Source organism: Desmodus rotundus, chromosome 5, assembly GCF_022682495.2.
Source record: "Desmodus rotundus isolate HL8 chromosome 5, HLdesRot8A.1, whole genome shotgun sequence".
In the NCBI taxonomy this organism is placed as follows: Eukaryota; Metazoa; Chordata; class Mammalia; order Chiroptera; family Phyllostomidae; genus Desmodus; species Desmodus rotundus.
Window position 1 is genome coordinate 159,740,727 of NC_071391.1, and position 23,756 is coordinate 159,764,482.

The 23,756-nt window shown below is 43.6% G+C and overlaps 1 protein-coding gene across 1 annotated transcript in view; it reads left to right on the top strand.

Moving 5' to 3' along the window:
- The window catches only part of CYRIA (CYFIP related Rac1 interactor A), an 89,957-nt gene extending 73,040 nt beyond the window's left edge, over positions 1 to 16,917 (top strand). The window contains exons 4-12 of the mRNA XM_053925132.1: positions 4,518 to 4,639; positions 5,885 to 5,990; positions 7,556 to 7,692; positions 8,153 to 8,230; positions 8,400 to 8,516; positions 8,607 to 8,686; positions 10,081 to 10,207; positions 14,446 to 14,516; positions 16,551 to 16,917. Coding sequence (XP_053781107.1) covers positions 4,518 to 4,639; positions 5,885 to 5,990; positions 7,556 to 7,692; positions 8,153 to 8,230; positions 8,400 to 8,516; positions 8,607 to 8,686; positions 10,081 to 10,207; positions 14,446 to 14,516; positions 16,551 to 16,614 — 902 coding nt within the window. The 3' untranslated portion in view covers positions 16,615 to 16,917. The remainder of the gene's footprint in view (positions 1 to 4,517; positions 4,640 to 5,884; positions 5,991 to 7,555; positions 7,693 to 8,152; positions 8,231 to 8,399; positions 8,517 to 8,606; positions 8,687 to 10,080; positions 10,208 to 14,445; positions 14,517 to 16,550) is intronic.
- The last annotated feature ends 6,839 nt before the right edge of the window (positions 16,918 to 23,756 follow it).

The window sequence follows — 23,756 nt, forward strand, 5'->3', positions numbered from 1 at the left end:
TTCATTGTCAGACAGCAGCAGCAGCCCAGCTTTATGTAACCGTTCTCCTCAATTTCAATGAAATCGTGGGGGATGATTACAAGTTTAGAATGTGATTCTTAGATGAAACATCACAAAAGAGTTCACTGGCTGCAACGGGAAATAAAGACCTATTTCCATCAGTAGTATTATTGGTGGACATTGTGTGTGTGTGTGAGTGAGCACTTTTGACTAAATGTCAGTCTTTGTGTTAAAATAAAAAAAACAATACCTGTAATTCAGAGTTCGTGTTCACTCAGCAAACGCTTTGTGAGGTTGCTGATAGGTAAAATATAATAACCTTTTTAATCACTAATTCATAAAGGTCGTTTTCAAGATGTCTCTCCTTGACAACTGCAGACACAATACATTTTTAAAATATGGTTACCAATATGGAGAATTCAAAAAGTATAAATCCCAAAGTCTCTCAAAGGAATATTCCAGAAAGCTAAAGGATAAGAGCTTTAAGATTGGGAAAGTAAACATAATTGCAGTTTTTCACCCAACAAATACCCTGTTAGTGTGTTAACTAAACCAAGGAGACATTGAGGCCATAGATAAATGGTGGATGATTTAAAAACGCACATCATAAGGAAAATGTGAGCAGCTGATTTGATTGTCAGCAAATACATATATCTTAATGGTAACAGTGAGCAGTATGACAGCCTTTTGAGCAGAAGAGACAGAGGGCAGCACCTGGAAGTAATAGGATTTTTTTTTCACTGCTTCCCAACACCCACACTCTCTGCCACCTGGCCAGTTGCCTCATTGTTCATTGATTCATAACATGTTTATTGAGAGTCTCAGATCGGCAGCACGTATAGGGGCTCTGACGACAAGAATACCAACTTCATCTCCAAAGACCGCAGAATTCAAAGACAAGCAGGAAAACCGTCACGAAAACATAATGTGAGAAATATATTTAAATCACTCATTCAACTACTCATTCAGCAAATCTTCCTTGAGCACCTACTATGTGCCAGGCACTTGCTAGACCCGGGAGACGCAATGTGAAATGAAACAAGGCCAGCGTCCTGCGCTGTAACGGGCCACATTCTCATTCATTAGTCCCCACTGGTCATTTCGCTGGAGGGTAAAAGTAGGATGAATCATGGACTTCCACAGGGACATGGGCCAACGTCAAATGTCACTTAAGGTTAACCAGTCCTTTTCCCATTTGGAAGAAGAAACAGAGAAACAGATTAGAGCTTCTCCCAGTCAGCATTTTTTTTACCTTGAAAACTGATGCTGCTTGGGATATGGGTCCCCTGAGACTCACAAACCCTGACCCTGGCCCAGAAGACAGGGACCGTGTTTCTTACATCTAGGGCCTAATTATTAACTGGAAGAAGAGGGGACTTCAGGCCCATAACAGGGGGAAGGAGGTAAAACAGGGTGTGCAATGACCCCCACAAAGTACGGAAGAAAATGAGCCAGCTCATCTCTAAGTCAGGAAGAAAGAAAGAAAGGTGGATGGATTTCTCCCGCTCCATCCCTTCGAAATGGGCTGTATGAGAAACGTGTCAAACAGGACACGAGGACGTCTGCCAAGAGAAGCGTTTTCCCGGAGACGTTGGCTGGGGACGCAGGGCCCTGTTTCTCAGATCATTCCCGTTGCCAGGAGAGAGGTGCTGTGTGGTGGGAAGTACCCCACTGCCCTCAGCTCTGCCCACTCTGGGAGAGAAGGGCACCACCCCCACCACTCCTTGTCCAACTCCTTGTGGTCGCGTAAACACCGGTATCGGAAAGTGTCACTTCACCTGTGGTGGAGAGAAAAGCCTGCTTATCCACAGCCGGTGCTACTTTTAGGCTGCTCTATCAGAAGCTGTCTTATTTGGGAAGTACTTAAGAACTCTATTTTTAAAAACTAACTTTGAAATCTTTCTCTTTTTGTGTTGCAGTAATCATCAAAAGGATGGGTTTGGGGGCTCTGTCTTCCAGCACCCTTCTTCCGATCCACTCAGCTTTAATTCTGTTTTGTTTAAAACTTACCAAGTGGTGGCTTGCTAAGCTAAAGCCATGTGATAGCCAAGATTAGAAGGCTCTGTCTTCTGGTTTCCCAGAGTTGTCTCCTTTTACACCTACTTTATAATTATAGTCAAATAGGTTTACTACCCCTCAGAATCTTGGTCACAGACCCGATTTTTTTTTTCACTTCTTCAAAGATGTATCTCTTTAAGAAAGTTGTCTCTGTTTAGCTTATGATTTTTTTCAATACATTCATCAAAGAGGGAAAGGATTTGCACATTTGATTTTTATTTGTTTCCTAGGATCTTTGCTTTGCATTTTTGTCTGTGTTCTTTTCCCTGACTTTCTTCTTACTTGAAAATTGCCAGCATTGCCCTGGAATTCTGTTCCACAGAAATGCTTTCTTCAGTTTGGGGGCTTTCTAGTTTGTGGGTTTTAGATTTCTGTTTTAAGACACCCCAAGCATGTAGAGAAAAGTTTGGAAAAACAGGGAAAGCTCAGATAAAGTGGTTAATATTGTAGATAACATTGTACCCAAAAAATTTAGCAAGTGCTTGTGGGAAAGAGTGGACGGTCACAAAAGATAAAGGGGCAACGCGTCCCTTTTCCTGCCTGTTTCTGGGCTGCAGCCTGGGCTCTAGTCTGGCAGGTGTCTTCCCTGCTCTAGGCCCAGCCTTGCTCTCCCAGCAGCCAGCCTGCCCATGCTGTCCATGAACACACTCCCCTCGCCTTCCTTCTGCCCCACTCAGGTCCTGTCCCCTACCCAAGTGGATTCCCCTCCTCCCAGCCCACACTTGCTTTTTAATTCTCTGAACCCTGGTGTGCAGGTTCTTTAATTCTTCCTCATTCCCTGGTTGGAATCCATCTCATTCCCAGAAGGTATAGTTGACAAAGTTTCTGGAGAATCCATAGGGTCTTGTTTTTGTTGTTGTTTTTCTAAAAGAATTACACCCTTCATTTCCTGGGTGACCCTACCAATCTCTTGGGTCCTTAGCAGGACCTGGTCAGTAAATGGTCTAAAGTTCCCCATGGACACTGCTGCTCAGGGGTCTGGCCTTGGGTGAGTGCAGGACCGGCAGATGGTCACTGAGCCGGAGCAGCCACGGCTGGCCTAAACCCTACTCCACTGCTCAGCCTTTCCAAAGTCCCCGTCAGCCTGGTAAGCACCTGGCTTAGAAATCACCTGTCTTGTGAGTTCTGTTTTATAGACCCGGAGTAACACCATGAATTATTACATCTCGCAGGATCAACCCTTTGTGCTTCCAGCAAGATTCGTCAGAACTGGGATTTGATCCGGGGAGTGCTAGACCAGGCATGACCCTGTCTAGCGCTTTTGTCGATGAGGGCTTCTGAAAGAATTTAGTGCCTTGGGACTTAGCTTCTTGGAAACAGAGTTTTGGGGAAATTACATCTTTGTTCTTATTCGCAGTGCCTTTGTTTTAGATGGAGATTAATGTTCTTACTAGCTTAGACAAGTAACCATTTCACAGGTATTGTGAGGTAAGAAAAGCCCCGTCTTGAACTCCACTCAGCTTTCAGCCACCAGCCTGCATGAACCATTCCTGGGACGAGAGCGTATATGGGCTGCAGGGGTGTAATCGAGTGAAAACTCACTGAGGAGCTAAGGGGAAGCTTCCATGTCTGTTACAGTATGTTCTTCATTTAGGTAAACTTGTGTGTGCCTCCTGTTTTTGTGGGTAATATTCACGGTCGAAACGGTACAAGTAGGTGTCTCTAAAGTGAACTCCTGTACTTCTTGAGTTTGTGTTCAATGAGAAATCTCAGTGCTTTCTACATTGTACTGTGCTCTGCAAAGATACAGCTCCGTCCTGGTTGTGAAGGGTAATTATCTAATCTTTTAAGCTGATTTTTATATGGAAATATGAGGGGGATGGTTTTTCTCACCTATATTCAGATTCACAGATTTTTAATCATAATGGAAAACATTCAATAGCTTCTCCTATTAAAAGTGGACTCAGCCCTGGCCAGGTGGCTCAGTCGGTGGAGCGCTATCCCATACACCACAATGTTGTGGGTTCAACTCCCATCAAGGCACATACCTAGGTTGTGCATTCCATCCCTAGTTGGGAAACATATGGGAGGCAACCGATTGATGTTTCTCTCTCATATCAATGTCTCTCTCTCTTCAAAACCAAAATCAATAAACACATCCTTGGATTCTTTTTTTAAAAAGTGGACTCAAAAATACAATGTTTATACCTTCTAACACCCAGTGCACCACTCGACACATTGTAGGTGTGTAAAAGGTGTGTTTGATGAGTAAAGGAGTACCCACACCGATTCCAACATGCTTGGGTTCATGCATGCAGGAAGACTGATGACCGTTTTGCACCGAGTAATGGGCAGAATTGGGTTCATTTTCCCTTCCCAGTACTTGTTATACTGGAGTGAATACCAACCCTGCAGGAATAAAATAAGATTGTCTAACAGGTGGAACTGCATGCCGATCCTCTTCCCCAGATGTTTGTAAACACAAGCGCTCTGTGTCTTTTGGTTTCCCTTCTGCTTAGATGCCCAGCCCACAGAAGGAGAGAGGGAAGTGTGGAACCAGATCAGCGCCGTCCTCCAGGACTCGGAGAGCATCCTCGCAGACCTGCAGGCTTACAAGGGCGCCGGGCCGGAGATCCGAGACGTACGCCCGTGATACCACTGAACTGACAGCACCCCTGGAGGAGAAGGGACGCCCACATACACACACACACACACGGCAACATTAAGTAATAGACCTAGTGTTTCCTAGTGTGGTAGGAAGAACAAGGATGGTAATGTGTCCTTAAAAAAACGTATGAATGGCCCCCTTTAGTCCAGCACATTAATCCGAGCACACACCACTGGGGACCACGTCAAACATTAGCCATTCTCTTCCCAGACATACATGTGACATTGCAGGACTCCCATTTACGCAGTGATTTGCCAGCGCATTACTTCGTTCGAGGGAAACACACATATGAAGTCTATGGGCAGCAGTCGAAATACGAGTCACGAGGTCTGGGTTGACGCGCGTTCCAACATTCTGTAATAACTTGGGCAGCTTCCACCGGCGCCGCAAACAACAGCCATAAACGATCTCAGTTTTAGTAGCCGGCAAGTCTGTCATTTTGAACTGACTTATGTGATTAAAAATAAATACATGAAAAACAAAACAACAACCAAAACAGAAAAGGAAATCGTCACTGTGGCTTTTGAAACTTCAAAATACTGTAAAGGCAAGAAACTTCTCACTCTTCTGGTTTGAAATAATTCATTTTGTGGAAGTATCAACACATACATACATGCATACGTGTGCACACACACTCACACACACCTTTGGCCCCTGCCAAAGTCATTCTGGAAAAAAAAACACGGCTAAGGTCACAATTCTCCAGCTGCCGGAACCCAGACAAAACAGCATTTCTAAGAAATGAACAGCCTGTTAAAAGGTCGTTTTTCTGCTGAGGGGTCACCGTTAACCTTGGGAATTTAGGGAACATCACAGACTTGCAGAAATGTGAGACGTATTCCAGGGAAAGGAAAGATGTACAGAATTTTCAATTCATAACGAGCGCCAGCTCTCCTTTAAAAGAAGAAATGGTGATAGAGGAGCGTTGCATTGCTTCCGATTAGATGTGCATTCTTTACATTTCAGATAAGACAAACACGTAGGTGGACGCGGGATCTAACTGAGAGTCATTTGCACTGTACTCAAGGTCTAAAATCCCCGTGCTAACTGACATCTTGGAGGACAGCCCGAGGACCTGATGCCATTTGAAGAAGTACACAGTTGCAGATTACATCAGAAGTTGTGCTTTTTAAAATTTGAATCCTCTCTCAGTCTTAAGTCATTTTGGTGTGGAGCTTATTGCTTCTTTCTAAATAGTTCTGTGATTTCTCTTCATAGGCGATTCAAAATCCCAATGATATCCAGCTTCAAGAAAAAGCTTGGAATGCAGTGTGTCCTCTGGTCGTGAGGCTAAAGAGATTTTACGAATTTTCCATAAGGCTAGGTGAGTTTGTGTTTGTAGTTTTCGTGTCCCACATGTGAAGTTCTACTGGGTGTTTGTGAAAATCGTGGGAAGCGCTGTGGTCTGATCCTGTTTTTGGATGATAGAGACGTTGGGAGATGCAGGTTACTGATAACCCAGGAAGAACTTGGTTGTCTGGAGTCATGTGGCAAATTTAGTACAAACACGATGTTCAGCCCTTAAACTTCAGACCAAACCAAACAAAGCAGAACAGTGAAACAACCCTGTACAGGTAAGAGTAAAGTCAAGTCTGCTTGATAATAGGCTCAGCTTGACCACCAATGTGAAGTAACCGCTCCCTCACCAGTAAAGCTATCTGAGGTTCCATTAGCTGATATATCCAGAGGAAGGGGGTAGTCTTATTCTTCTCTACTTTTGCCATGAATGAATGGAAGATTTTAGGAGGAAAATAGAGAAATTGAGAATACCAGCCATGATATGGAGGGAACTGGAAGCTAAGACCCAGAGAGAGTGGTTGAAGGAACTGAACCAGTTTTGAAGACTCTCAGGTTGATGGAGGATCAGTTTCTCTGTTTCCTCAAAGTCTGTGTCGAGACCCAGTGAACTGAAACCCCAAGGAGCCACGTTTCTGCTCAACTGCAGGAAACAAGGTAGAAGTAGCTGCCTCAGAAGACAGGGCATTCCCAGGGATGGAAAAGGCTGGAAGTGCCCTTGGACAGATGCTGTGAGGGACATTTAAGGACTATAGGGCAGGTGCTGGCAAACATTTCTGTAAAGAGCAAGATAATATATATTTGAGGCCTGTGGGGCATTTTGTCTTTGTTGCAACTAGCCACCTCTGCCATTGCCACACAAAACTAACCATAGCCGATGCATATAGGAAGGAGTGTGGCTACTTTTAAGTAAAACTTTATTTATTTTATTTAAAACTTCTAAATAAAAGTGGGCCAGATTTGGCCTGGGGGCCATAGTTTACCAACCCCTCATGTAGAGGGTTGATGAAATGACTCAGTGTTGTTAGAAATATATCTAAGTGAAAACTGGAAGGAATGTTCAGGACAGACAGGTGGGAGTAATGAGACTGTTTCAGGGGCAATAATGGAGGTAGATACAGCAATGGGTTTGTAGAAAAAAATATTGCGGGGATTAGGTGAGACTAGATGCAGAGAAGAGCTGGAAGGGGGCCTGGGGTCTCTCCCTGCAGAGCAGGTCACCTAACCCATGTGTTCAGGTCACCTCATCTCATCCTGTATCATGAGTGGCTGTCTCATGCCCTTGATCCAAAACCTGCATTCATGGTTTTCTAACATTGTTACACTTCAACAGGTGAAGGTGCAGCTGAGTTTTGAGAAGCATTTGCGTAACTGTGTGGTTGGGGTGGTCTGCAGTGGACGACGCCTACTCAGCACAAGCTCCTCCACTTCCTCATCTACACACCTCACATTGCACACAGTTACAGGGAGGGACAGGGAAAGGAAGGACCCCAGCAGGTTCTCTCTGCGAATGTCCATTGGGGCTGCAAAGGGTGCTTTTGGAAGGATCTCTGTAGGCCACCTCAAATATGTGTTTACCCCTCTTACTTCCAGAAAAAGCTCTCCAGAGTTTACTAGAATCTCTGACCTGTCCACCCTACACGCCAACCCAACACCTGGAGCGGGAGCAGGCCCTGGCGAAGGAGTTTGCGGAAATTCTGCATTTTACCCTGCGATTCGATGAGCTCAAGGTTAGGCCACGTATCTCTGACAACTGGACAAACGGGCACTGAGGACCTGCTGTGTACAGGTCCTCTGCAGAGCTGCGGGGTGGGCGGATAGAGAGATATGAGGGAGGTGTAGCTCCTTCCTTCGAGAGACGTAGCATGTGGTGAGAATTTGTGCTCATTGTCATAAAAGTGACTTAAGATGGTGGTTTTTACGTGAAAATTCAGTATCTGCCTAATGCAATAAGGGAAAACCTTTTCGAGTGTCTGCTCCTCATTGAGAACAAATATCCTGAAGTCTAGTCTGCAGGGAAAACAGGGCACATTTTTAAATCATGAAGCTCTGAGCGCCTCTTTTTAACCACAAGTTGCTTTGCCTCTTGTGTAACAAAGACACGTCCTGGCATATTTCCCAAGCTAGTGTTGGGCTCCCTGTGCATATTCCCCATCTGATGCTGAGAGATGACCTTCTTCCCTCTCTTAGATGAGGAACCCGGCCATTCAGAATGACTTCAGCTACTACAGAAGGACAATAAGTCGCAATCGCATTAACAACATGCACGTGAGTCCCCGGGTCCTCTGAACACCTGATCTCCACCCCTCATTGTCTGTATCAGGCAGGGCACAGGGAGAAGACAGAGTCTTGTCTGTAATTCAATTTCCGGAGGGCATCATTGGGGAATTTTGACCATCTCTTTATCAATTGCATCTTCTCTTCTTATTTTCATCAGCTAGACATTGAGAATGAAGTCAATAATGAGATGGCCAATCGAATGTCCCTATTCTACGCAGAAGCCACGCCCATGCTGAAAACCCTTAGCAATGCCACAATGCACTTTGTCTCCGAAGTAAGTGGAGTTGAGCAACGAGGTGCTTTTCTCTTAGTTGCGCGTGAAAGCTGCTAGCAGGGCTCACACCCATTTGTGTCCCCCATTTAGAACAAAACCCTGCCGATAGAGAACACCACAGACTGCCTCAGCACGATGACGAGCGTCTGTAAGGTCATGCTGGAGACACCGTAAGTTACCCCGGAGGTGTGGTGTGGTGGGACTCACCCAGGCAGAGCCTGTTGGTACAGTGACAATGGCACCTAGCCCCCCGGGTCAGCACATTACCGTGTACACATCTGTTATCTGTATTAATTGATTTCATAAAGAACTCAGGGCGATAGAGATTGTTATCCCATTTTAGAGCTGAAGAAGCCAAGGCTGGCTTTCCAAAGATTGTATAGCTTGTTAGATGGCAGAACCAAGACGCACGTCAAAGATGCTATAGAGGTTGTGTAAGAATCAGGTGGAAGATTGAGTGAAATAACTGGGTATTATTATAAATATATTGGAGAAAAGATTTGAGAGAAGATTTAGAACTAAGAGAAAAAGTTACAAGGGTGATAGTGAAGATCTTTCTCTCTCTCAGCAGTTTTTTTTTTTTTATTTAAACTGGTTACTAGATTTAAAAAGAGGTTGAGGGTGTTGAGGATGAGGCCGCGTGGTAACGAGGAAATCCACACCCAAACGTCAGGATTCCCCTGACATGCGTAGCCCCTTCTGGGCTGGTAGACAAGTGGTCTGATCTGCGTGGGCCCTGCCTTCCTCACATGAGGACATTCCCATACAGCCATCCAAGCCGCAGAGTGTTGGGGAGGCCCAAAGGCCTCAAGAACGCCTTACAAAATTTGATGTTCTGTTCAAGTGTGAGACGGCATTCAGTTCAAATATTTTGCTTATATCAAAGGTAAGCTTTATTCCAGGACAAAAACAGTAATCATCTTCATGATTCATAATATCATGAAATTATTATGGGGAAAATTCATAATAAAATAGATATTAAGAAAGCCTCTAGTATTGGCCTGCATTATCTGAATCATCAGAGGCCCTGACGGGGGAGGCGAACAAAATTCAAACTGCACAAGTGCTCTCAGCCCAGTGAACGGTCCATCGTTTCTTTCAGGTATCTTCCTCAGTTTAATTCAATCTGCAGCCCGTACCTTAACAAAGGAAGTTACCCTGACTGGAGACACAAAAGCTGCCCTGTGGAAATGAGCTTGATTCTTTCTCTCTATAATGAAGCCATTATTCTCTATAATCTTGGACAGCCAGAGGGAACTGCTATAAAATATTCGAGATTGATGGGTGGGGAGTGATGTACATGATGAGCTGGCTCGCTGAAGGGCAGAAGAGAGAGAATTGACTGCCCTCTAATTTACCTTATTTTCGCACTGAATTGCTGGTTGGCTACATTCAAGGAGAATTATCATCATGGGTTTCTAGAAGAGCACGTTAACCTGGTGGGTGCAGGTCTGGGATGGTTCTCAGGAGAGGACTGGAGGAGTCTAAAGGAGCCAGTGTGGAGCTGGAAGTGAGCATGCTCGGGCCCAGAAGTAACCCCGCTGCTGTGTCTTCTCTCTCCCAGGGAGTACAGGAGCAGGTTTACAAGCGAGGAAACGCTGATGTTCTGCATGAGGGTGATGGTGGGGGTCATCATCCTCTACGACCACGTCCACCCTGTGGGTGCTTTCTGCAAGACATCCAAGATCGATGTAAGACTAGTTATAAAATGTGCTTTCCAATGAGAGAGCGTGAATGATGCCAAAGAGACCTTGCTTCTCTTCCCCCCTTTCTCCCCCACTGAGAATGGTCTTTCCAAGATATGAGTCCCATTCCGGCAGCTCTCTTCACCTTTTTTATGTACACACAACAGAACATCCAACCTCACAGGTGTAGCAGGAACATTCAGTGCTGATCCCCTCAGCCTGTAGGGGGGCTGAGCAGACAAACGGTCACTCAGCTGCAAGCCTCCCCTTCAGGTTACCTGCAGTGCTATATAAATGCAGGGTCCGGCAGAAGGAATGCCTACTTTGGTGTGGTCAACAGAGTAATAACATGGGTGCAATTATTTATAGTTTTAATTTGAACATTTCACCTAAGATGTTGTCATATGGTGTGCTTGAGTGTTATATTGAGATGTTACAGAATTAGATGCTTTATGATTTTGTAATAAAAATGGGGCATTATTTGTGCCAGACCCTCTATATTTTTAATACGTTTTATGAGTCTCTATGGGAGATACAGGATTATAAGACACCATGCTCAGATGCCAAACAACATTCCAACTTCCTCTCCTACCATGCTTTCCAGTGACTCCGCCAGGTTCCCATGCCTGAGCCCTTTTCCCTGCCCAGAGTGCCCTTACTCTTCTCTGATGGGCAGGTTTCTGTCAGACCTGTCTCAAACGTGTCCTCATCCTGTCCCTGCATGGCTCAGGGCCTGCCTTCTCCGCTGACTCCCAGAGCACTTACCATTTCGGACTCTCTGACTCCCTTGCAGATGCAATCCATCGACAAGAGCAGGGACTTCTAGCCATCTGTACACCTAATGTCTCCTTTACTGCCTGGCAGCATCCTTGGCACATAGAGCAGGGGACTCAGTAGATCCTCCATAGGGTTTTTGCTCGATGTATGACTATAATTGGAAAACAAATGATTTGGGTGTGCAGGGGATTTCCAACTGATAGTGGGATAAAGCCCAACACTTGCTTCAAGCATCACCCGGTAGCATATCCCATGCATTGAATAGCACCTCTTGGTGCTAACATTCTGACGTGCTGAGTTTGGGCAGCACCTTCTACACTTCTTCCTTTCCCAGAGCAGAATCTTTGATGCTTTAGTCCTGGACACACAGGAAGTCTATAGGCCCAGAGGGTCCATGAGTCTGTAAGAAAGTTGATCAATTAAAAATGAGACCTGGATTACTCCTTTTGAGGTTCCAGCTTCCTAGCACAGCTGAACATGGCTCTTCACGGAGTCTTCACTATTTTCAATGTAATTATTTTTGTCTACCCCCAAATTAATATTTAGTATGAAGACTTTTGGAAAATAGAGGAAACAAAATACAGAAAATTCAGTTTATCTGTGGTAACCTCCTGATAGAGAGACGGCCACTGTCAGCATATGAGTGTGCTTTCCACGTATGTAGACGTGTGTGTGCACATATTTCACAAACTGACACCCTGGGATGTTTGCTGTTTTTAAAACATTTAACGTGTATGACAGTATATTATTGAAATTTTCATAATAATAAATATTTTGCTGTGTTCTTTGTGAGCTTAACATTTTTATACTATGGACGGAGTATAAATAACTCTATTAACAACCCCATGAATAGCATTTGAATATGGGTTGAGTTTATTTCCTGGCACTCACAGGACATTCTCATTTGCTACAGCCATTTGCTAACTTGTCACAGAGTCAATAATTAAAAATACACAAGGTACAATTATGTCTTGTATCCCTAACCTTTAAAAAAGTCTTGTCCTTGCTTGTCATTTACTGAGTCTTTCTGTTGAGGTTGAAAGCATTATATAATTTTACCTCTAACACATCATCTTGATGAAGTCAATTTGTTCATGCAGGTCTCACTAACAAATGTTTTCATATTGGAGTTTTCATGTATCTTTTAAGAAAGTTTTGGCCTGTCCAAATACTACATGGATTTGGTGGGCCATTTTGTTTGATGACATAGAAAATCTCTCCCCGTCTACTTCTAAGCCATCAGTTATATGCCCTGGGGTTATAAATCCTTCAGAGTCAGCATCAGCTGCAAAAGAACAAATATTTACCTGTGGGGCCATGATATAGGAACTCTTACCTGCACTTCCAAAAAGCATGCCCTGGAGTGCAAAAGAAATGTTCAGTGAGCTCTAGAAACCCAGGTGAGGGAGATACTCATTCTGCTTAAAGGCAGAGACAGAGGGGCATGGTGGACCATCAGCTTTTGAGGTAGAGCTTGAAGAAGGGGTAGGATTTTATCAGATGGACACAGAAAAGGAAAATTCCCAGGCAAAAGAAATCATCAGAGCAAAGTCACCGAGATCCATGGTGGGGTGGGGGGTGTGCGTCATTTAGAGAATAGATGCTACTCTTGGCTGCGAGGAAAGCCAGGCTAAATGAGTTGGCATTTTCAACTGATTGCCCTAGAATTGTATGGAACGATCCATAACCACATCCCTAGCTCAAATTACACCCAGAATTCCAGACTTTACCTCCTCTGGATACCCGAAATATAGCCATCCTCGAATCAAAGATAATCCTTTACCCACAGTGCTGTTCCTCCTCCCGGGTTATTGTCTCAGATATTTCACCTTCCAACCCAGTCTCTACACCAGAAGCTATAATTGTCTCTCAGAACCCAGGAACTGTGTTCTTCCCTTGTTTTCACCCCATGTCATAGCCAGTCACCAAGTCCTGTGGACTGGACCTCAGATTAATCCTCCACTCTGTCCCTGATTCTCCATGCCCACAGCTACTCTCACACTCCCCTCCCTTGGGAGTTTTCACAGGTCCTCCTGTCTCCAGTCTTGCTTCTTCTGATCCATTTCCATATGAGCCACAGTGCTAGATTGTTTAATACTTATCAAGGGTGTTTTCTACAGGTAAACGCCCCTAACTTCCTAACATGCTGTGAAACCCACTCTGAATCTGGCCCGGACTACATCCTGACTGCATCTTGTTATTCACGCCCACAACTTCGATCAGCCTGAAATAGAACCAGAAATTCCCAGAGGGTACCCGCTGCTCTTACAGGCCTGTCCCAATCTATGTTCCCAATGCTCCTTTGGCATTTTTTGCAACAACACATATCTCACTAGGATAATGAGCTGTTTGTCGCTTTCCTCCCACTAGACTATGAGCTCTGCTGAGAGAGGGACTAAATCTCTGCATCCCTCAGCTTGATCCCATCCTGTACTCATGACTGACATCTCTGATTGACCATGACATTCTTTCTCGATGAGCCTCTACATGGCCCCCAAAGGATTCTCAACTCTGTGCTTTGGCTGCCTCCATCAATCTATCAGGGTTTATCAGGCTTTTAAGAAAAACTTTCAGCATACTAGAGGTAACCCACACGAAGTGTTTATAAGTGACCATTATACAAGAGGCCCTTGGTGGACTGAAATGTAATATAGTGCATGAACATTCAAGTTTAAAGTGAGTGATTTTATTCTTTGCAGAAAGATTTTTCCTTTGTCAAAAAAAATCCAGGGTGTGCATAATAGGTGTAAGCACGCACCAGTTAAACCCAGTTGCTCTGTCTCCATGAGGTTCACATTCCCAAACACTGTTCTTCCCCAGTCCTGTCCTGGTCTAGTGAGGGGGATGCATTAATCTGGGCACTAGAATCTCCAGGGTTCTCTCAATACCAGCATCCGATTGTGAATGCAGAAAGGTGTTGGTGATTTCTGCCTGGTGAGCATAATGCCATCAGAAGAGGCTTCCTGGTGTGAGCGATCTTCAGCTGTTTGAAAGTTCAGCTATTTGAAAGTTCAGCTGTTTAGAAGAAAAGTTGTTTGGAGTTTGCCAAACAGCTGAAGAAGGAAAAGCATTCTGGGCAGAGGGATGGAATGGAGTGATTGGGTTTGTAATCCATTCAGTCTCCACTGAGCTCCGACTGGAGGAAAAACCTTGCACTTGGCTTTGGAGTGTAAGACAAGAAGGTCAAAAGTTCAAGTCTTTGCCCCCCCAAATGCCAGATATGTGAAATGTTCAGTTACAGTAGAGTATACAACTGATGTAGAACCTTCTAGAACCTCAGAGGAGCAACTCACTGGCCCTGGGGGTAGGGGTGTAGAGGAGGAGGAAAAAGGTCTTGCCTATTACTGTGTTATATTTCTGTGAGCAGGAATAATGTGATGTTATTGTGGACAAATATTACAATGGCAGATCTTATCATGGACAGAATTAGTAGGGTATTAACAAAATGCTGTGCTTTCTCCTTCCAGATGAAAGGCTGCATAAAGGTTTTGAAGGAACAGGCCCCGGACAGTGTGGAGGGGCTGCTGAATGCCCTCAGGTGAGCCTCCGCCCTGGGGTAGACTTGCCAGGGGCAGCCAACCCTTCAGGCCCGTGGACAATTTAGATGCTGTTAGGGACTGAGGGCTGGGGTACCAGGCTTAACCCCTTGTTCTTCCCAACAACCTGTTAAGGTCAGTACCATTTTATCATCTCCTTTTAACAGATGGGAAAAATGAGATTTAGAGAAGTCAAATAACTTGTCAAAAGCCACACAGCAGATGGCCAAGCTAGGACCTAAACCTTGGTCTGGGTGACCCCACGGGCCACGGGCCTAACTCCTGGCCACACTGCTTTGTGGTTGTGGTTAGCAGGGACTCATCAGATGGAGCAGCTTCCCCGGTCTCACTTCCGCCTTCACCAGTGGCTCCCCAAACTGGCTGCATGTAAGATGAATGTGGGTAGCTTTAGATGTATGTGGGCTCAGCGTCCAGCCCAGACCAAATGAATGAGGATCTTGGCGGGGGGGGGGGGGGGGGGGGGGCTCAGGCATCCATCTGTGTTTGTGTGTTTATTCTGAGGCTCCCCGAGTGTCCCCTTTGCAGCTGCCATAATTGGGGGCCCCATTCCAGTCTCTGTGTGCTCAAGTATCCTGGCAGCTGTGGCTCATGACGCCCCCTCACTGCTAATGAGGAGCGCCCAAGCACCTTCAGGAAACGGATTCCTACTCTTTCGTTTCAGCTGTGACACAGCTGTAGGAATGTGTCAAATCGTGCATTGTGGAAGCCATTCCAATACTGGATCGCAGTCTGGGAGGGTTACAGTCTCTGCTGTCTTTTCCATCTTTGGTTTCCCTCAGTTCCACCCAGCGCTGTGTATGCAGTAAGCGTTCAATGGGTATAAGTGGGATGGATCAGTATTCCACCCACGCAGAACACTGAAGCTTTATGCTCCGCTCCCAGTCACATTGTCTCATTGGCTCATCTACTGTCCTCAGTCAGTAAATGAAGAAACTGAGACGCACGGAAACATGAGTAAGCGAGACACTGAGATTGATCCTGTTTTGTGGTGCTCCTAAGTCGTCCTTGTTCAAGCAGTTGTAGAATGAATACAAGAGCCTTCCAGATTCTGTGGGCCAACCAAGGTTTTCGCCAAAGGTGCCCATTTCACAGAAGGCTTTCTGTCTCAGAAAGGAGACTTCAGCTACTAAAGTTTTTGAACTCTTCATCTTCATTCAGTCAAGCAAGACTTCCAGACAGGGCGCGGTGGTGGGCTGTGGCCCCCTCTGAGGGCTGGCGTGTGTGTGTCCTGTAGACACTGCGATAAAGTGACACAGCACAGGCTTCTGAGGCAGCCAGACCTGGATCCCAATCATTCACAAGTCCTTCATCGCCACCTTTGAGATCTGAACGGGTCACTTAACCTCTCTAAGCCTCTGTTTTGGCATCTGTGAAATGGAGGCAAATAACCCCTACTGCAAAGAGTGTGAGTGAAATGGAAACTTGTGTGGGGAGCCTAGCACGTGGTCAAGATTTTATCACACATTCCTTCTCCTTTCCTTCCTCTTCCTAAACTGTTCCTACACCAGAGTAATGTGAGGTTGCATCACTTTTTTTAAAATTTGTTCTCCCACATGTGTGCCCCCTGGTGGTGACAATGAGAATGGGTGTTGCCTGGAAGGAAAAAACTATACATGTAGTCAATGTGTCTGTGTCTCTACGCAAATCCATATTTTGAAATTCATGACTGAGCAGGGCTAGCCTAAATGGCCAGGGTTCTGCACTCAGGCGTGTGAAGTCTAGCTCCCTGGAAAAATGAGATTGCTTAATATCTCCTCTGTAATTATTTGATTATTTGATCTATTTGTTTAATAACCATAATACAACATTCCTTGGGAAGGAAGAATCAAATACTCAATCCATATGAGACTACTCTGAGCATTGGAATGTGGCTCTCTGTCAAAAGAACCAAGCCTAAGTTTGATTTATCAGTATTATCTGTGTCTCCCAAGGTAAAGATGGGCTGGTGAGTCATTACTGAAGCTTTCCCAGAGCACTATTTGCACACTGAACGCCATCATTTTCTCTCCGTCCAGGTTCACTACAAAGCACTTGAATGATGAATCGACTTCCAAACAGATTCGAGCAATGCTTCAGTAAAGCTCTGCTCCAAGAAGAGGATCTATGTACTGACCTCAGAAGATGTATATGTTTACATAATTTAATACAGATTGATGTTAATACTTGTGTATTTACATAACCGTTTCCTTCTTGTCACTGAAATATATGGACCTTAATTTGTATCCTGACTGACTCAACCCAGCAGAGCATAAATTGACTTGAGAGCCTTACCTTTGATGTCTAAAACAAAGCCCCTCCTGCAAAGGCAAAATGTGGAGACTTTGAACTTTGCCCCTAGAGTCCTGTAACTAGACCTGTAACAATCAGAAATTGCTAATAGTTTGTGGTAGTGTTTGAATTCTAAATGTGTAAGCTCTCTGGGAAGCATAGTTGTAGAAACACAAAGTATTTGATTTCCTGTGTCGGCTCAGCTGCAAGAAACTCGACCGATGTCCTGACAGAGGGAGAGAGGAATTCAGCAAAGGAAAAATGTGTGCGGTGATTCCAGCCCAAGTGTGTGGACCTGGGCACGCCCCCTCTCTTTCCCGGGACTGCACAGCACACGTGCAGCCTTTCTGCTTGCAGGTGTTTTGTCCATCAGCATATTCCCTTTCCATCTGGGTGTAGATCCCTCTGAACTTCCCTTTCAGTATCGCGAGAGGAACGTCACCTCTATTTAAATCAGCGGGACAGAAGCGAGGATAGGCGTGCTGCGGTAGGTGGGCTGAGGAAGGTGGTCGTCTTGGAAGTGGTAGACAAGTTGGGAGGAAGGGTACCCAAGCAAAGGACAGTCATCTCTCTGCTTCAACCCTCCGTCCACAGGGACAGGAAGATGGAGCTCTGGTTTTGAAACTGTGGGTAAGTTTGTGGACATCCCAGCTGTTTGCGTATTATAGGTCACCCAGCCCCTCCTAATAGGAGCTTTGTTCTCTGTGGACCATTCATGTGACCACAGAGGTCTGGGGTGCTTCACTAGTCACCAGAAAACCAGGGAAATTTGGAGGGGAAAATATTGTTTTCTGGTTACCTGGTCTTTAAAACACAGCTCCTCCCTGAGCCCACTGCTAGCTTGTTGCAATGCGTAAAGCCTGGTTGGAGATTCTGGGTTTCATTCTAGCCCTATTGATGCCCAGCATGATCTTGGGAAATTCACTGGAGTTCTGTGTCTCACCTTTCTCTTCTATAAAATGGACATGGGAAACAGACAATTTCCAAGAGCCCTGTAAGGCCATGAGTCATTAAAATGACTGGCTCCTACATCCTTCCTTAGCAAGTAGAAACCCACCTTATCCTGATGATTTACAATATGAACAGGCCTAGAGTCACTCTGTCTGAAGCTCAGAGCTTAGAATGAAATCATGGAAATTGAATCTCCAGGGGAAAAATGAAATGGTGGGCGAAGTCAATCAGAGACCCCCTGCCCCAGTATAGGACCAGAACCCGGGACGCCTCACCCCTGACTCCATGCTTTCTGTTTTACAATGTGGCCTATGCTTACCTGTGATGGGAAGAGACTGGATGCTTTAAAATAAGTCCTCCGTCTGGCTGGTATGATTACTTACCTATTTCTGATAGACGGGAAGGCTCACCCAGTGAATGATCATTCCAGAAGTTGGGTTCGGGTACATTAGAGCTCGGCGTCATTCACAAATGTCCCAAGAAATGAGTGAGCTGTCACACCATTGCTTTCTAAATTTAGTGGCCAGCTGGCATTCCCTTGAGTCCTCCAAGAAAAGGGGAGACGTGCATTTGTTTTGTTTTATTTACGACAAAGAAATCCAGCCAAGTGGAAGAACAGATTCTGTGCTCTATGTCTAAATGTCAGTCAACCGAGGAAGGGAAGACCCTGGTCCCTAAAACTTTTCAAACTGAACCAGAGCAGCTGCGTGGATGCGATGTTCTCCAGAACAGAAATGCGCTGGGTGACCTTCAGGACCTTTTCAAGCCTAGGGACTCTAAAATCCCTAGGCACCAGTGGGGGAACAAACTTATGTTGAAATAAACATTCGGCTTACGAAAAGTTCTCGTTTCTGGCAGCCACATGTTATCCTTGGGCGACAACTGTCCAGACTAGAAATGCAGAGGCCCTGCATGTTTGTTCTCAGCGGGTCCGTTTTCCTCCTTCATCAGGAAACGAGATTAAGTCTTGGAACGAAGAATGGACTTGCAGAGTAAGTCATTGAGCACATTTATAATTTTTAATTAGACTTTCTATTCAATGGGACCAAATATATGGGAGGGGCTGCTGACCTGCCCCAACTGAGCCAGGTCATCTTATCTCAAAGCCAAGACACACTCACCAGTGTATGGATTCTCAAAAGCCCAGGGTCTGAACTGTTGCCTCTGAATATCAGGACAGGTTAACAGAATGTCTGTGATCACTAACAGGCGGTGGGCCTTGGGTCCGCTCCAGGCTATTGTGGGAGACAAATTCTTTTAACAGACTGTCCTGCAGGCGTCAGGGGTCCTTGATCAATCATGTTTCTGCGCTGCATGCACATGTGTCCAAGACCCATGGGTGGTTTAGGGGAAAAGTGCTAGCAACAGTATCCATGTCGATGTCAATGATATTTCACATGTGATGTCTCGCCATTTTCAAATAAGCAGCGTTTTCCATTACTCAGCTATTTTTGGGGGGGGGCGGGAAGCAACAAAATGAAAATTACATCTCTTAGAACCACTGCTGTTTTCGCATTATAACTTTGTTCTCAGAAACCTTTCATGTGCCACAAGGAATGGGCAGCAAAAGAGAAAAAAAAAGTGGCAATAAATGTTTGAATTGTGACAACCCATTCAGACTGACAGATTCATTATCGACCAGAGAGAAAGTGTTGGATACTATCTTTTAACTATTAGTTGATATCATGCTTAGACAAGGTTTGCTCCTAAACATCACCATTATATCGAGATATTAATGGTAAACTGAAGTTTTTGATACATCATCACATTTAAGTCAAAAAATAATTCCGTGCTTCCTCAAAAGGAAAATAAAACCTACTCAATTTTAGAATCCAATTGTCTAGTAGAGTTTAGAGACTTCTCATTCAATCCTGTATTCTAGAAAGCTGTGAGTTTTTCTAGATGTTAATAATAATTATTGGAACTTCACAAAACTAACACTTGGAAGCTCAGTTTCCCCATTACATCTATAAAGGCTGTTACATACACAAAGCTCTTTTAAAGTTGTCATGTATTGTTTCTAAAGTCACTGTAATTTTTTTTCTGGCCTGCTTTGCCTCTTTTTGTACAGAAGTTTGGGTGTGAAATGAAAATTAAAGTTTGGTACATATATTTAAAAACATACCTTTATTTTACATGATGTTCAAGGTTGAGTGGGGGGAGGCACATGATCAGAGGCACATGCCAAACAGATAGTTGCTAAATGTCTGTTCTGGGCACCAGGAAACCATGCCATCTTCCCTTGACTTCTCTATGCCTCAGTTTCTTCATATACAGCATGAAACACCCAAAATGTTACTGCTCTTGGTATCAGCTATATCTTATTTCAGCAAAGACTCCTCATTAGGAACAAAACATAAAATAGAGAGTTGATTGATGTCTATAAATGCATGAGACATACTTGTCCAAGGAGGCAAAAAAAAAACTAATAAATGCTCTTTCAGTCATTCTTTGAAGTACTGTAGCGCTTGATGAATTTGGCAAAGTTAGCAAGTAACCTATTGCTTGTAAATACAGTTTTTTCAGGCAACTTTAGCTCTAAAGTGATCTTCTTGAATATTGAACATGGACACTGACCTGCAGCATTACTTTTAATGCCTGTACCTTTTAAGCTGATCACCTGAGACCTAATTATGTATCATCATCATAGGTCAGAGTCTCCAAGAGAAGACTGTGATGTCCTGTACAAAAGACAAAGAGAAATGAGTAGAAATGGGACATTTTCTATAAACTGACATATGGACAAATTAGAAGTGGACAAAAGCTGGGGGAGAGAGAGAGAGAGATCCTAATTAAATGAGTGTTAAGAAAAAAATTACTGTAGGAAAAAATGAATAGAGTATATGTGTGATTGTCAAGAAGAATACCGGTAGTGAGAAATTGAACACCCTTCATAGCAATCAGAAAATTGATTGTTAACCAGGGTTCTCTTGGAAGGACGGGATGATAAGTTCAGCTGGTGAATATTTCCATTTGTATTTACACATGATTTTGTGCTTTAGGTTATCAACAAGCAGGTAGAATTTCTAAATGTTTGCTGTTTGCGAGGTCTGTACTATAGTTACTCATCACAAACTAAGTGACTGATTAAATAATACTAAATAATTGATTAATTTATTTAAACTATTTATATTCATTAAGTACATTAATCTACCCAATGCCAAAGTCCTGATGTCTCTTTGTCCTCACCCCAATCACATCTACATGGTATCTAAATAATGAGAGGTCTTGGCTGTTCTGTCTGTTTCAGCTCGCAAGTCAGACTCCAAAGAAGGGAGGTTTTCAGCCCTGGTCCAATCAAGTTTCTGGGACTATATTTTTACTTCTGTAGCTCTTCTCTTGCCTATGTTCTCTTATACAAAGTGCAGATATCCAGGGAGTGTTGGAGGTGGATGTCCTGAAACTATGTGCCTTCTGCAAACTGCCTCCATCAAAATACCCTTTGAAATTGTGGTAAGATTTTAGATGTCCTAGAATTTAGTTTAGGAACAGTCTTTTAGACTGAAAGTTCTTGTAAACTGACTTAAGAAAGTCATTTCTCAATGAAATCTTCCAGTTTTCCCCATTAAATAGCACATTCCCAGGTCCCTCCTCTTTTCCTGTGCTTCCTGTTCACTTTAAAATTGTCCTTTTTGCACCATGACAGATTTTGTTTCAAGCCAGGACCTATATTTTATTAACCATTCCTAAGCCACCCAAGAGCTAAAGTCTTCAATGTTGGGGCTTGAGGACCAGTAGTCTTAAAAGACCCCTTTTAAAGAAGCATGTCTCTAGAACATATCAAAAGTACTTGGGGGCAGCTATGAAAGTTTTTCATTCCAAATGTCAATATATTTGAAAGAATTTTCTTCCTTTTGTATAAAAATACAATGCAATCACGGTGGGGAGGGGTGGACAGGTGATGGTGTTATATGTGAATACAGGTGGGGAGGATGAAAGGATAGGGAGCTCTAGGTTGAATCAGGCAATATTTACTGTCTCCAAAGAGCACCCTGGGGATTTCCGCTGGATCGTGCTGTCATTCATGCACACCCTCTTCCTTGCTGTCTACCTGAGGTCTGCCATTACCTCAAGGCTCAGGTCAGACTCCACCTCCTCCAAGAAGCTTTCCCCAAGTAGCCCAATCCATGCTAATCCTCTCTCCTCTTGGGCCCTAATGCATTTAATGTATTTGATGCCAAAGATAGGTCACTGCACAGTACTTTAAATTCATATGTTTGCTTTTTCCACTGGATTTTAAGTTCCTGAGGACAGAAAAATGTCCACTAGAGGGTCAAGTTCAACATATGCTAGTGAGTAGAAACCGCCTGCAAACTGGAAACGTCAGGGTCCTGAAACCTGAGTGTGCTGAAGTGAATCCTTGAGAATTAATTGTTACAGCTCAAAACCATCCACAGTAACAAATCATCTGCTCTGTTGGCTGACCGATTTTGTTCATAAGGAAATGTTTACCTACCTGTCAGGATAGTTTTAACTTCCATGGACATAGAGAGCTTGCAGCTAGCCATTGATCTGCTAGGAGTCCAGCTGAGAAATCAGGCTGACATCTTGATCAGAAAATCCAAATCAGCTAGTTCTAGCAAGGGCAGGCCTGTTAGTCAGATAAAGTCTTGCTCAGTCTGGGACAAGGCAGCTATTCCATCAGAGGTAGAGGCAGAAAGGCAACAGAAGCAGTTTCCAAAAACCAGACACATTGATTCAGCACCTTGGATAGCAATCTAGAAGTGTCTTAATGGTCCACAGCCGTTAATCCTAGAATCTCTAAGCACTATTAGTTGGTTCAACTGTGTCTCTAGAGCTCTGGATAGCAAAGGTAATACGTTCATTCTAAAAATGAAGTTGCTAGGTAGTTGTAAAAAGCATTTTTCATTTTCCTGGAGCTTCTGAATATCACATAAGATGAACAGAAAGTAGTTTGGAAAGGCCCCTCAGGTATCATCTTGAGTTTTCATGTTCACAGTGTCTTCAGATTCAAGTTAAATTCATAGGTATGACTCTTTTTTTCTCTTTACCCCCTACTCTTCCAGCTGATTATTGAGACTTAACAGATATCCTTTCTAAAGAGTTCTCAAAAACTATCAAATTCTCCCTGATCCGTTTTGCTTTCTATACTCCAAGCCTCATCGTCTGTCCTTTAGGTCTCTCAGACTTTACTCTCTCCCCCTTCTAATGCATCCTGTATGCAGCCAACAGCATCTTTTGTTTTGTATATCGACACTGGCTGTGCCAAACGATGGCTCTTAGAGAGTTTCCTGAAATACGTGCTCAGAGATTTTAACTGCTGTTCCATTAAATTCTTTTTTGTTCTTTATCAAATTAGTCTGGGCTATTTTGGTCTTTTCATTTCCATTGGGATATTATAATCAACTTGTTGATTTCTAACCCCCAAAATATCATACTGGGATTTCATTGGGATTTCTTTGAATCTGCTCATTAATTTGGGAGAGTAAGCATATTAACAATGTTAAGTCTTATGACCCATGAATATTGTATATCATTTAGTTAGGTTGCCTTTGATTTCATTAGGTGTTTGGCATAGATTATTGTGAATAAGGACTAAAAGTTTTACTTTATCAATCGGAATCCCTTTTATTTATTTTTTTGTTGCCTTATAATGCTAACTAAACCCTCTAGGACAATGTTAAATAGGAGTGGTGATAGTGGATTTAAATTTTTGAAAAACTGATGAATTATATGTTGTTTAAAGATCTAAAACAATTGTTTAAGAAACCATTTCAATCCACATTTTTTGAAAGCCATTCTTCAGTCAATATGCTCAATTTCTTCGATATTTGTGAGCCTTCGTCATGTACTCTATACACTTTTTTGATTTTTAGTAGTTTGCATTTTCGTAGATAATAATACATGTTATCCAAACTTAAAATTTTTCAGCAAAAACTTTTATATATTATTGTATTTTAATTCTCAATATTTTTAAATGTGTGGATGTATCTATTTCTTTGAAGGAATTCTTTTTGAACATATGTTTTTTTTCTTTTCAT